The sequence below is a fragment of the Plasmodium knowlesi genome (genome assembly GCF_000006355.2).
Source record: "Plasmodium knowlesi strain H genome assembly, chromosome: 6".
NCBI lineage: Eukaryota > Apicomplexa > Aconoidasida > Haemosporida > Plasmodiidae > Plasmodium > Plasmodium knowlesi.
The window spans coordinates 189903-203993 of NC_011907.2; the positions used below are offsets into that span (position 1 = coordinate 189903).

General features: G+C 43.7%; 3 protein-coding genes across 3 annotated transcripts; all 3 read left to right on the plus strand.

Moving 5' to 3' along the window:
• Positions 1–30: 30 nt before the first annotated feature.
• On the plus strand, positions 31–5052 carry PKNH_0604800 (conserved Plasmodium protein, unknown function; the record flags this gene model as incomplete). The annotated part of the gene is made up of 3 exons (XM_002261684.1): positions 31–102; positions 234–359; positions 538–5052. The coding sequence occupies 3 exons, from the start codon at positions 31–33 to the stop codon at positions 5050–5052; spliced, it is 4713 nt and encodes a 1570-aa protein (XP_002261720.1).
• A 1139-nt stretch (positions 5053–6191) lies between these two features.
• PKNH_0604900 (N-acetyltransferase, GNAT family, putative) lies at positions 6192–10429 on the plus strand (the record flags this gene model as incomplete). The annotated part of the gene is made up of 3 exons (XM_002261685.1): positions 6192–9545; positions 9719–9914; positions 10353–10429. 3 exons carry the CDS (start codon positions 6192–6194, stop codon positions 10427–10429), a joined length of 3627 nt encoding a protein of 1208 aa, XP_002261721.1.
• A 483-nt stretch (positions 10430–10912) lies between these two features.
• On the plus strand, positions 10913–14010 carry PKNH_0605000 (dihydrolipoamide acetyltransferase, putative; the record flags this gene model as incomplete). The annotated part of the gene is made up of 11 exons (XM_002261686.1): positions 10913–11155; positions 11281–11347; positions 11508–11900; positions 12036–12115; positions 12216–12253; positions 12345–12440; positions 12572–12652; positions 12737–12791; positions 12906–12994; positions 13094–13532; positions 13699–14010. The coding sequence occupies 11 exons, from the start codon at positions 10913–10915 to the stop codon at positions 14008–14010; spliced, it is 1893 nt and encodes a 630-aa protein (XP_002261722.1).
• Between the last annotated feature and the right edge of the window lie 81 nt (positions 14011–14091).

Below are 14091 nucleotides of genomic sequence, written 5' to 3' on the forward strand. Positions count from 1 at the left end.
CAGCCCCTCTCCCATGGAACTCTCTCTACAATGGAGGAGAAAAAAAGACGAACGAAAAGAATCGTGGCCGCGGAGGAGATGAAGGCTACGCGAGAGGATCGGGTAACTAAAAGGCGGAAAACGAATCCGAAAAGTCGGGAAAAAAGAACCACCAAATGACGGGTGGAGGGAAAGGAATTCCCTTGGGGACGCTGCACAACCCGTCTTGTGTGTTTCTCCCCTTCCAATGGCAGGTGTTGCGAAAGTTCGAGGGCGTGAAGAACAGGTGGGACAGACAGAGACAGTTGATAAAGGAACGGACGAAAAAGTGTGGAGAAACCCTAGCCGACCAGGGGGAGAAATATCGGGAACGGAACGAAGTAACGCACAGAAAAAAGGGTGACACTCTTGCCAAATATATGGTCAAAGGATTATACATCGACGCATGTAATTTTCACCCTCCAGGTTACTACCCCTTAAAAAAGGGCACACGTCTATCAGTTCACTTTTTTTTTTTTTTTTTTTTTTTTTTTTTTTTTTTTTTCTCACCTTACTCAGTTGAACACTCTCATTGAGCATCTCAATAAAGAGGAGAAAAAAAAAGTGAACTGGACGGAGAACTTACGAGCCGAAAGCGCAAGCATTAGATTTAAAGAGGCCGTGAAAAAGGGGAATCCTGAAGGGGGCCTTTGCAAAGGAAATAGGGATATATTCGAAAAGGTATTTGATGGAGGAACAATTAAATATGGAACCCCGACGGAGAAGGATCTCCCTGTTTATGGAAAACCGAAGGAACGAGAGAATTCCACAGTTGAGGAGAAAAACGATTCCTACTTCACGAATAGAGATGTCAAGAAGAAACTCTACCAGGGGGAGATAATCAACAAAATTAAGAACAACCTCGAGTTCGTTTTGAAAAATTTTGCCATTCCATTGGACAGTGCCTTCGTTGTGCAGGGGAAGAGGGTCGACGTTGGTGATATGACAACTGCCGATGAGGTGACAGAGGAGGAACTCCCCACTGCATGTAACATAGAGGACACTACCCTCTCCCTCCATTCCATACATGACTGTAAGGAAACCCTCCCTTCGAATGAGCAGCCTCTACGAACGAGCCAATGTGTGATTAAAATACGGAACCGAGGAAAGAAAGTTATCACCAGCTCAATTGAGCTTCAGAACACATCTTCCGGAATAGTTGTCTTTACCATTTCATATAAGAAAAAACTAAAACTCGAAAATGAAATATTAAGACAGAAGGATTATCTCTTCTTCGATGATCAGAAGAACTACACGCTGATCATTTCTCCGAATGTAGGTTACCTAAAGCCGGGGGAGAAGAAGTTCATAAGCTTCACTTTCTTTTTTCACTACTTGGTGAATACCTTTGGGGCCCTCACCATTAGGTACTTGTGTAACGAGCAGGTTTTCCAGAAAGACATTTCGGTGCAGGTGGATTCTTTTCTTGAGAAGGAAGCGACCTCACTGTGGAGGAATGTTTCATCAGGAGGTTGGTCCCTTACTGACAACCTTGTCCACACGGAAAACGGACAAGAAGGGGCATCCCTAAAGAATCGTCTGAAGAGCTTCTTTTTTTACATCAAGGGAAAAGCCTTCTCATCAGCTAGGCATTTTAGTAACCATGGAAGTGAACTTACACTTGAGATGATGGTGCATTCTAAGAAGGATAGTCGCGTGAAAGTTTCACACCCCTCAAGAATATTCACTTCAGAGGGAAGTTCATCCAATGGAGAGGAAAATATAGATGAAAATCACACGATCAATTCTCTATGTAGGGATACCTCCACAAAAAAAAACATGAGTGGCCCATTTCACGAATCAGTTAAACAGTACGTAATAACATTGGTAAAGTCGCACCTTAGCGTGCACGGAGGAAATGAAGAGGAGGAAATCCCTTTGAGTGCACATAACAACATTTCTACGCTCACACATCCAAATGAACACCACTCCAATCATACATCCAAACGAGGAAAGGAATCTTCAAAAGGAGTTAACGGTGGAGTATCACCTCCCAATATATATCAGGAACATATGGCATTGGTGAAGGACACTTTTTTTAAAAACCTTTTCAGAGAACTCTCCAATGCATTGAATAGGAGCTACTTCTCTACTCTCCTACAGATGGCTCTTGAGCAAGCTATACTGACCAGATCTCACTCCTTCTACCTGCGTCGTTATTTCGACATCATTGAGTTCGTCCGAATGACTATGCTGATGGAAGAGAAGGTGTCGGATGGCATCCCAACAGACGAAGAAACTATTTTTGTTCAAACGAATGCTCATCTGATGTGTTACATAGTTCAGTTTATTCGCGACCTGTACATATCGAAGCAGGAGAATGACCAAGTCAATAACATCAAGGATGTTATTTTTTATTTTCTCTCTTCTGCCTTTCTGTGTATACGTCAGGGTGTTAGAAATGTAATTCTGTTTGTAGATGCCAACATAGGGGAAAGTACTTCCTTAAGGGGGGAGGTATACGGAGGAGAGGGAGAAGGCATTTCCCCCTGGGGAAACTTTTTCAACGCGCTGTTCCACTCCTTCATTTTTTCCTACGTGAGGGAGTTTCTCTTTGCGCAAGGCAAGACACACTACGCTTTGCATTTCGTTCGGGGGGAGTCAGGCGTCTCGCAGGTATGTGAAGCCATTCTCGGTCAGCATGGCAATGTCAAGGAGGATAGTAGTGACTGTGTGCCTACTCAAGATGCTCATGACGATGCCACCTACAAAATTGACGATGCAGATGGAAAAACACCCCCGGAGACACACCTGGAGGAAAACTTCTTCAAAAATTTTAAGGTTGATGAGGATTACGCGAATTGTTTTTTTGGCGACAGTGGGGGGGAGGGACTACCCCAAGGAGGAGGGGATAAAAAGGGGATCATTGCTTTTGTCGCGGACAAGAAGGTGTTTGCGCGTGCGGTGTATAAGTGGCACTACGATAGGTTACTGGGGAGGGTGGCGAGTCGATTGGCGAGTCGATTGGCAAGTCGATTGGCAAGTGCGCAGGTGACTCAGCCGGATGACCCAGGTACAGTTTTCCCCACCACGGATATACCCACCAGTGATGTGTTGACTGATGGTGCCCCTCCCCCTGGTGAGGCGCCCGCACTCATAAAGAAAAAAACTGCTACGGAGAAGATGAAGAAAAAAAAAAATGCCAAGGGGGAAAAAGGTACACTATGTCAAGGAAGTATACCCCATAAGGGACGATTCTCCGCGGAAGAAACAATGGACCAAAACAATGCCAATACTGATGAGCCAACGGAAGGCAAACAACAACACTTCTGCACGAACTATCACCTCGAGATGTTATTCCAAATTTTTGGAGCTCGAAGGTATATTATAGATGACCACATCGAAGCAGACAGAAAAAAAAAGTGCATGCAGTCTATGCGCGTGCCGCAGGGTATAGAAATAGAGGTAGGGATGGTGGCCGCGAAAATAGTTAACATCCTGCCCTTCGTGTTCAATATCATATCTGTGAATCAATTGGATAAACTGTACCGACAAGAAAGACACACCAACTATTTTTTGTATGATTATTTTGTATGGAGGAACCGAGATCGCCTGTTAGAGGCAATGCGAAAGTTGGTGCACTACGTGGACGAACAGCGTGATATCTCCGACAAAAATAACTTATTTAGGAAAATCCCTCTCCCATGCGATTATAACGTGGGTCCATTGAAAGAGAAGAAGAAGAGGAACTCAACTACCATACGACAGGATGACACATTTATTGTGGAAGAGAATGACACCTCCCCCAGAGAAGCACCTCCTAAATACCTATGGATCATATCCCCGAATACAGAGAACGACCTACTGGATATGTCAAACTTCATCAACATGGTAGAGTGGTTGAAGATTCTAAATTTAGCTATTTGTATGAAGGTGTCTGATGTGTACATATGTGGGCAGTTTTTTTTTTTGTTTTTATTTTTCATGTGTAATTCGGGTTCCTTGCCTGGGCGGTGGTGCAAAGGAGGGGGAAAACATATCAACCAGACCTACCTCCGAATATATGGAGAAAATCCTACCAGGATGTGTCCCTCTAATAGAATCGCACATGAACGGAATCACCACGATTCCCACCTTGTCCAAGTGGTTTTTTTCGACGTGAGGCACTTCCCAGAACCCCTCCTCCTCATGCTCAAAGTCAATCTATTTAACATTCTACAACTATGTGATAGGTACCAAATCAGGTTGCACTTCCCCCATGACATGTTCCTACACCTGAGTGAATCCACCCCCCGGAGCAACACCTCCACAAGCCCCCTTCTCCTCTCCGTGTCGTATTGCCGATTTCCACACAAAAATTACAGTCAAATGATACAGTCCAGTAGGAGGAAGTTCCTTCGCACGTATGGACACCGATTGGCGAATCTGCAAATCGTCACCAGTGAGATATTCAAGGGGGGAGAGAAACATTGCCAGGGCCAAATGGAAACTACTAACACGGGCGAACAGAACGCCAATAACCATCATCAGGATGATGACCATCAAGATGACGATCATCAGGATGACGACCATCAGGATGACGACGTCGAAGTAGTAACCATTCCTGTGGACCCACCACCAACAGAACAAACCGCTTCACCTCCCAAACGAGTTCGAATCTGCTCCCACGATGTCGGACACCAAACTTTAAATAACATTTTGAAAGAATTGCTGAGAGCAGATAAGATACTTTGGTTGTGTGGGGCTTTCGAGAGGAACTCAGCACAAGGATCCCACCCCCCCTACAGCAGTTTGGAGGTGTTCGACTGCCTCGTAGATGCGCACAAAATGAGATCAGGGGAAGAGACAAAAAAGCATCATCAGCAGAACCACACAAATCAATCAAAGGAAGACGAGTTCCAATTCAACCCTCTCGACAATCAAGGAGTTGTATACGTGAACAACCTCATCGTGTTCAATGAGGAAGTGTACTCCCTGTACCATCGCCAACCGCGGAAGGACATTAACATTCCCTTTTTGTTCCGCAACCACAAAATACTGGTGCATCTCTTCGACCGAACCTTTCTCCCGTCGGGGTTTTTCTCTCCGTTCTAGCCCTGAGGGGTGGTCCACAAGAATGGAGTGGATCAGTTATATTTGCCTTTCTCACTGAACCATTCCGTAGATGCCCGATTTCTCTCCCTTGAAAGGAGGGAGACCCACCGCCAACCCATTTTTTCCGCTACATGCCCAAGGCGCACCCCTCTAGAGCGTGCGGGAGCTAGCTAAAAGTTGTCACATGAAAATATTTTCCCATCCTCAAACAGATGATAAGTTCCTCCGCGGATATGAATCGTTTGGAGGGGATATAACTCGCGTTCGGCACCACTCATTTGGGAAAAATAAAAAAAAATAAATAAATAAAAATGAATAAGATAAAATAATAATAGAATGGCAATAGTATTACCTACATGTGAACGTGATGGCGCCGACTTGGGCAAAAGGAGAACATGCTAACATTTTGTATTTTTTTTTTTTTTTTTTTTTTTTTTTTAAATTGGTACTCTACCGATGAGATGTCATTTTATTTTCCGCTTTTAATGAATCGCATGTTTTTTTTTTTTTTTTTTTTTCTCCCTTTTATTTTTTTATTTTTATTTATTTATTTTTTTTTTTTTTCTACAAGATTATTACCCATTTGACTTTTTAATTATTTCTTCCCTCCGTGGGTTTGACTTGCTTTTCAGACCATTTTCATGGATTTCGCGCCCACCGTTTGAAAGTGTTGCCAGCGGTTACCAATGCTGAGTGGAGCTTCCTTCCCTTGGTGAAGCCCCCTCGCATACAGGCTGCACTAGTGGGCGCTCCGTCAGTATAATTGCCAGAACCTTCCGTGAGCAAGTCGGTAGGTTTCTGCCGTCGAGTTGCTGGCAAAGTTGGCCGACCGACGTTAGTGGCATATTCCTGCTGCTCTTTTCTAACCTACAAACCGCATACCAGGTTAACTACATACCACGTTAACTACATACCAGTATTTACTACATACCAAGTTAACTACATACCAAGTTAACTACATACCAGTATTTACTACATACCAAGTTAACTACATACCAAGTTAACTACATACCAGTATTTACTACATACCAAGTTAACTACATACCAAGTTAACTACATACCAAGTTAACTACATACCAAGTTAACTACATACCAAGTTAACTGCATACCAAGTTAAACACATAGCAAGCTCCTCCACGATGAAGAAAAAGGTGGACGGAAGGATCAAAACCCTGGTGGAGAACAACGTGGCGCTCGGACAGCGCAGTATGTTCCTGGTGGTAGGGGACCAGGGGAAAAACGTAGTGGTAAACTTTTACTTTCTGCTAAATCGTCTGGCGAGCAGGACGCACAAAATCCTTTGGTGTTACAAGAAGAAGCTGGAGTTCTCCACAAGCAAAAAAAAACGCTTCAGAGAAATGAAAAAGAAAATAAAAAAAGGCACCTTCGACACAACCATAGATAATCATTTCGACGCATTTTTAAAAAGCGCTAACATCAGGTTCTGCTTCTACAATGAAACAAAAAAAGTTCTGGGAAAGACGTACTCCATGTGCGTACTTCAAGATTTCTCTTACATAACGCCAAATATTCTATGTAGGTGTATAGAAACAGTTATCGGTGGGGGTATCATTCTGTTCCTCCTAAATAAACTGGACGATGTAAAGAACATATATAACATAACCTTGAACTGCCACAAGAAGTACACACAGAGTGGCATCTCCAGCGTTTACAACAACTATATCACGAGGTTTTTTCTCTCCCTTAATGAGTGTTCCAACGCAATGTTTATCGATGACGAGATGAATATACTACCTTTGAATGATAACCACTTACATGTGAAGAAGTTGGTGGTGGAGGAAAGGCAAGAGGGAGATGTTTCTGTGAATGCCTCTCGCGCGGCTACCTTGGGGGGTTACCTCTGCCCAGATAAGGAGGAACTGCGGGAGAGGTTGGCTCAGCTGGAAGCCATTTGCGACGAAAACGAGAGGAAGGCGGAGGAGCATCGTCGCTTCCTCTACTCTGCGCGTGTTTTCGCCGGAGGGGAAGGACTAGAAGGTAAAAAAACTAACAGGCAAACTGACAAGCATGGTATCGACAAGCATGGTATCGAGAAGCATGGTACCGACAAGCATGGTACCGACAAACAAGTTCAAGGACAAATTGAAAGCGCAGGGACAGATGAGCAAACCAATCAATATTCCTTCCTCAACAGACCCATAATGAACCTGCTCCGCATCTGCCTGACCATCGATCAGTTGGAGGTTCTTCTGAACATGTGCAAAATTCTGCGCAATGATGAAGAGAAGAAGAGGCAGCTGAAGGAGGTACTCATCAATCTGTTGGCCAACCGAGGTAGGGGGAAGTCTGCCACGCTGGGGTTGCTAATCGCTCTAAGTATTTACTTCAACTACACCAACGTAATTCTCTGCTCCGGAAACAACGATGGCATGCAGACCATCTATGAATTTATTGATCAGGGTCTGCACCTTCTGGGATATAAGGAATTCAGCCATTACGAGAGAATCCAAAACCAAGGAAAGTTAAAAGAAATAATAGTTTTTAAGGATATCCACAACCTAAGTAATGTAAAGCAGAGGATTAGGTACTTCGATATATTAGAAGAAGACATGGTGAATTCAGAACTCATGATCATAGATGAAGCCGCCTGTATTCCCATCGATATTTTAAGAGGAAAAATCAAAGGAGAGATTACCATCCTCTCCACCACCCTTAATGGTTACGAAGGAACAGGAAAAACCTTCATTTTCAAGTTGCTAAAACAACTGAAAAAGAAATTCGTTACCCAATTGAGTTATGGGGATTTTAAAAAAATGAAGAGACTTTATTTCGAGAGAGCATTTATCGATATATCGTTGGGTACACCAATAAGATACAGTTACAACGATCAGGTAGAGGCATGGTTGAATAATTTCCTCTGCCTTAACTGTAATGAACCATTCAAACTGAAGAATTCCCTTTGCTCTCCTGTTAACTGTCAACTGTACTTGGTTAATAAAAACATATTCAAACGTTTTACCAAAACGAGTGAGAATTTTTTGAAAAAAATAATGGTTCTCTTTGTTACTTCCCATTATAAGAATACACCAAACGACTTGATAATGATTTTGGATTCTCAGCAACACCACCTGTTTGTTCTTCTCAGCGGAAACGTCGACTGTAATAACCTGTCCGCAGAGGCTGTGGACGAGCTAGATATTTATGGCGTGTTGCACTGCGCCATCGACGGGATTGTTCATCCACCTGCGGGCAGACGCCTGGTAAAGCTTCAGGATCTCACCAAAGGGGGGGAGAAGCACAGCCAAGTGGATGAACAAGTGGATAGCCAAGCGGATGAACAAATGGATGAACAAGTGGATGAACAAGTGGATGAACAAATGGATGAACAAATGGAGGAACAGGTGAATGGTGAAAGAAATGGTGACTACTTCAAGCAGGGGGGAAAACCCTCGGATGACCGCACCGGTGGAGAGACTGCAAATCCCACCACAGAGAAGCACTCCATGCCAAAAGAATTCGAAGGCAACCTCATGCCCTACCTAGTCACGGAGCACTTCGATTACTACTTCTACAACTACATAGGAATAAGGGTTGTCCGTATCTCTATCCACCCTTCCATACAGAATTTGAATTACGGTTCACAGTTCCTGCGGAAGCTCTTCGACTACTACAGTCTGTACAACGGAAGAAGGGGTCGAGAGGCTGGGGTGCCCTATCGGGAGAATGTCATTCTGTACCGTTGCAGTGGTGATGGAGGTGAGGGGGCGGATGGACGCATTTTCTTCGACAAGCAGCTGAGCCACGTCGACTACGTGGGCACCTGCTTTGGACTAACCAAGGGGCTACTCATCTTTTGGCAAAAAAACAACTTCATCCCCGTTTACCTCAAGCAACAGAGGAATGAAATAACAGGAGAGTTCAGTCTGCTCATGTTGAGGCACTTAAATGTAAACCTCAAGAAAGTATTTACGAACTTCTACCTAGACTTCGTTCGTAGCTTCTGTAGCTTGTTGCCTTACTCCTTCAGAAGGTTGGAATCATTTGTCGTGTTCAATCTTCTCCACAACAACCCAATCGTACTGACCAATCCCACTCGGGACGAGCTTCTCCTCCCGCGGGAGAAAGGAAAAGAAATAGAAAAAGAAGTAAATGTAGATGTAGAAGAGGAGAAAGGGTTGTTGTCTTTGCCAGACGAAGACGGGGACCAATACGCCTGCTTCTATGACGACGAGCTACTCAGCCAAGAAAACCTCTTCTACTTCTTCCACCCCAATGATATATGTCGACTTAAGCGCTTCGTCATGGAGGCCAAGCCCTTCGCGGATATCCTCTACCTCATGCAGACTGTTGCTAACTTAATTCTCTTCCGGAAGGTACCCATCCAACTCACCTTCCTGGAATATACCATCCTCTACGCTGTGTCTCTGCAGAAGAAAAACACACAGGAAATTTCAAACGAGATAAGCATTCATGTGAACCAGACCATAGCCCTCCTGCGCAAGGTTCTCCATCGCTTCTACACCTACCTAAAGGTGAGGCTGATCAACTGCACTGTAGACATACACATTGATTGACGATGCTATATACGTTTATGGCTATGTGTTTGTGTACATCCCAACGTACGCAAACAATTAATCATCCTTTCGTTTTTTTTTTTTTCTTTTCTTACTTGCCCTTCACTTTCTTATCATCCCCTCACACACAGGATCTAATGCAAAGAGACATAGAAAAAAAAGTGGAGGCACAGTTCAGCCAGAAGCTCCACAAGAAGAAAAAGCGTGCGCGCCAGGTGGAACTTCCTTCGGAGGAATACATCGACGAGCTCAACAGGAATACCCGTGTGGTCACCAAGAAGAACAAAAAGGAGAAACGAGCCCTCTTGCGCGAGTTTAACCTATCAGGTGAGTAATTGAAGAAGTCGTAAGGTCACGACGCCGCGAACGGGCAAAAAAAAAAATTGAACCCCTAGCAATGGATGACTGTGCATGCACGCCCTCTTCTTACACCTGTTCAAAAATGAGATGGAAATTTCTCTCCAATTTGCTTGCAGTTCCTTTCGCCTTCCTCACCATGTTTTTTTTTTTTTTTTTTTACAAAAATTGGATGTGTAGGCAAAATTGCGAACGGGAAAATTATTACCCTTCGATTTGATCACCTTTTTTTTTTTTTTTTTTTTTTTTTTTTTTTTTGCCCCTTCATCATTGCGTGCCGGCGTTATTCTTTGCCGCCCCGATCTGCCGATGCAACACGTATCACAACATGCGCCTCAACATACAACGCGCAACCGTTACGTATACCCGCCTACTCACACTCGCATACCCAATTCGCCCCCCTCTCAGGAACCGTGAGAAGGAAGCAGATCAACATCAAGACAAACGACGGTGCTGATCCGGCCAAGGACAAAGTTACTAGTTGATGTTACAAGGATGAACTCATTGGTCCGCTTCTCCCTTTTTCCATATAAAAAAAAAAATATATATATATATATATATATTATTTATTCTATTTTATTTTTTTTTTCAACCATTCTTTCTATCCCCATGATCTCATCATGTGTGGTACATTCTTCTCCCTGTGCCCATTTGCATGATTTTCATTTTAATTCATTCTTGTGGTTCCACGTTGTGTAGTGTATCCTCTATATGCTAATTGTATTTGCCAACGAAACAACTGCCCTTAAAAGTTATTCCACTTGTTTGTATCTATCAAAGGGAATTTCTGCACCATTCCTTTCTTGACAACCGGTTGGAAAGGTTCAAGGATACAAACCATCGCTCTACTTTGTTTGGTCGTTCCGCGGAAATTGTACCATCCCTTTTCGGACGAATCTATTCCCACGTAGTGGCTACACCGGTGCTACATCATTGCAACCTATATGCCGGAAAAACCCACACGCACGATGATACTGCACTGGCTCTCCTTCCTTCTCTGCCTGCGTATCTACATTTGCATTTCTCTCCCCAACAAGCATGGCTTTATAAGTACCTTGAACCATGCCAGGGCATCTCTCCTTCAAAGCAAAGGGAAAAACAGAAGAGGGGTTATCTTCTCTCAGATTGAAATAAAAATGCCTGCCTTGTCAAGTACCATGACATCAGGAAAAATTATCAAGTGGAACAAAGACATTGGGGAATACATCAATGTATGTGTAAATGATTGGTGATATTTTCCCTCCTATATGTCGAGGCGTTCCTTTATTTTATTTTATTTTATTTTTTGGGGGGGTTCCCCAATGGATTCCTCCCCCTCTATCCTTCCCACCCTCAGCTTGGCGACATCATTATGACGGTAGAAAGTGACAAAGCGGATATGGATGTAGAGGCCTTCGACGAAGGTATACCCCAGGGGAGTGATCAGCCAAAGTGGCCAAGAGAAAAATGAACCAATGTATGCATGATCAATGGGGGAGATGCATAAGTGTACACCCCTCTTTCCACTTGCAAACCTAATATACGCACACACACATGCACACATACTTAAATGACCATGTGCAGGCTTCCTGCGCGTAAAACACATGGGAGACGGAAGTGAAGCAAAAGTCGGGGATACCCTTGGAATTCTAACCACGGAGAAAGATGAACAAATAGAAGCTCGTGGTGACGACTCCCCCACGGGAATAACACAGCAGAGTTCGCGGAAGGAACAGATAGACGTTGTCACGCAGGGAAACGACACCACAGAGACAGACACAGACTCAACCACCACGCAAACTACACAGGAAATAAGGGGTGAGGAAAAAATATATGTACCGTTCGTAAGTAGCAAGAGAAACAAAATGAGGATAATCAAATGGACTCGAAAAGAAAATGATTACGTCAACAAGGACGAAATTCTTTTCCATGTGGAAGACGACAAAAGTACCATAGAAGTGGAGAGCCCTTATTATGGTTATTGCATTTTTATCTACGCAACAGCGGAGCGGTTCTTTTCACGCAGTACATTTTATTCTCCATCACTTTGCCAGTTACACATGATGTATAATTCTTCACAAACACACCTTTGCTATAATTGTAACCTCCTAGGCATCATTAAGGAAATACTTGTCGAAGAAGGACAGTTCGCAGATTTTGACAAACCGGTCGCCATCATCTCCACCATAAAAGTACGACCCGCACGCTTGATATGACATGTACTGTTCATACATATTTTGTTGGTGTTTCTCTCCTTCTGATCATTTTCATCCTCATTTCTCATGTCCCCAGGCAGAAGAACACCCGCATAAGGAACAAACCCCCTTAGAGTAACGGAAAATTATATACCATATCTTCTCTTCACAGTGTCATCATATCATCTACATTTCACTTCACCGTTAATCCCCCCCCCCCCCCTAGGAATGTCCAACTCGTAAACGAAGAAAACATTTTGAGGCATTACCAGGGAACCCTCAGCGGAACCAAGGAAGGAAAACTTCTTCTGGAAAATATGAGGTAGACTTTCTCTCCGTTTTGAGTTGAGCTAGACTCATTCCGGACAGTGTTACCCCCACGTGGTGCATCCTCTAAAGCGTACCATAAATGTCATTCGGATTACCCCCCTCCCCATTTACCATCCCTCATAGCTCCTCGGACAAGCAAACCATGGAAGAGCGGCTCCTTCTAAACTGTGACAAGTACAACAACCTTTCCAGGGACTTCTTCAGGTGAGAATAAACAAAATTACAGTGGACACTGAAGTATGCAACCCGGAGTGCTCATTATTTATCAAATTCATTTTAACTATGCAGTTCGCCCCGCGATGATATACCTGAGGAAAGCTCAAAAAAGCAGGAGCGGGACACGGTATGGATGGAGGAAGGAGAAAAAATAAAGAACTGTGCAGATGTTACGTGGCGTAGCACGGACCATGGAGACCATTTGATTTGATTCTTATCCATTTACTTCTCTCCCCTTCAGGCTCCCCCCAAAGGAAGAGACGCCCCTGTTGTGCTTCCCTCCGCAGCCGAAATGTTGGAACAGAACAAGCTAAACCCAGAGGACATTAAGTAAGTTAAAATCGGCATACCAATCCAACAACGAACTTAGGAGAAACATATACACGTAGACATTCGTACGATTCATATACACCATTCCCCTCCACACAGAGGATCTAAAATACCTGGACGTATAACATACGAAGACGTGGTTTCACACCTGGAGCGCACAGGAGGAGCTACACCCGCGAAGGAAAAAATAATTGAACTAACCAAAGTGCAAAAGGCAATCAAAAATAACATGTTGCGTACCCTATCCATTCCAGTGTTCCGCATCACTCATTTTATAAAAACAAACGCTCTCCTAAAACTGTATGAACAAGTTAAGGACAAAATTAGCATGACTGTCCTCCTGAGCAAATGTGTGTCGAATGTATTACTGAAACATCCCCTCATTTACTCAACCTTCATCGATGAGGGAGAGGGGAAAATATTGCTTAACGAAGACATTCACATCGGGAATGCCCTGGGATTGAAGAGCTCTCTCCTGACGCCCGTCCTCAAGAGGGTTAACAAGACGGATATATACACCTTGGCCGCTGAATGGAAGGTTCGTGGAAAGTTGAACTGGAGGATATAAACTTACTAAAAAAAAGAAAAAAAAAAAAAAAAAATTGTATTGCCTGTTCAGGTGATTTTCATAAAATAGCGCTACTTGTTCAGGCAAAAACAGCTCTTTTTTTTTTTTTTTTTTTTTTTTTTTTTTCCTCGCGCAGAAGCTAGTCGAGAAAGGGAAGCAGGGCCTATTGACGTTGGGCGAAATGACTGGTAGCAACTTCTACATCTCCAACCTGGGCATGTTTAACACTTACCAGTTCGACGCGACACTTCCCGCAAACGTGTCGTGCATCCTATCCGTCGGCACCAACATTGCTGGCGTTGAGAATTTTGAAGAGCTGAAGATCCAGCGGGGAATGATGATGACTCTGACCTGCGATCATCGCCACATTTACGGCTCGCACGCGGCTGCCTTCATGAGCGACTTGGCGGCGTTTGTGGAGCGAGACATCATGCAAATCTTTCTGTAACTCGGTTAGCGCTGCGCAGAAACGATGGTGATATAACTCTTTGCAATCGCAGATTTTGAATTACACAATGTGTGTGCACTG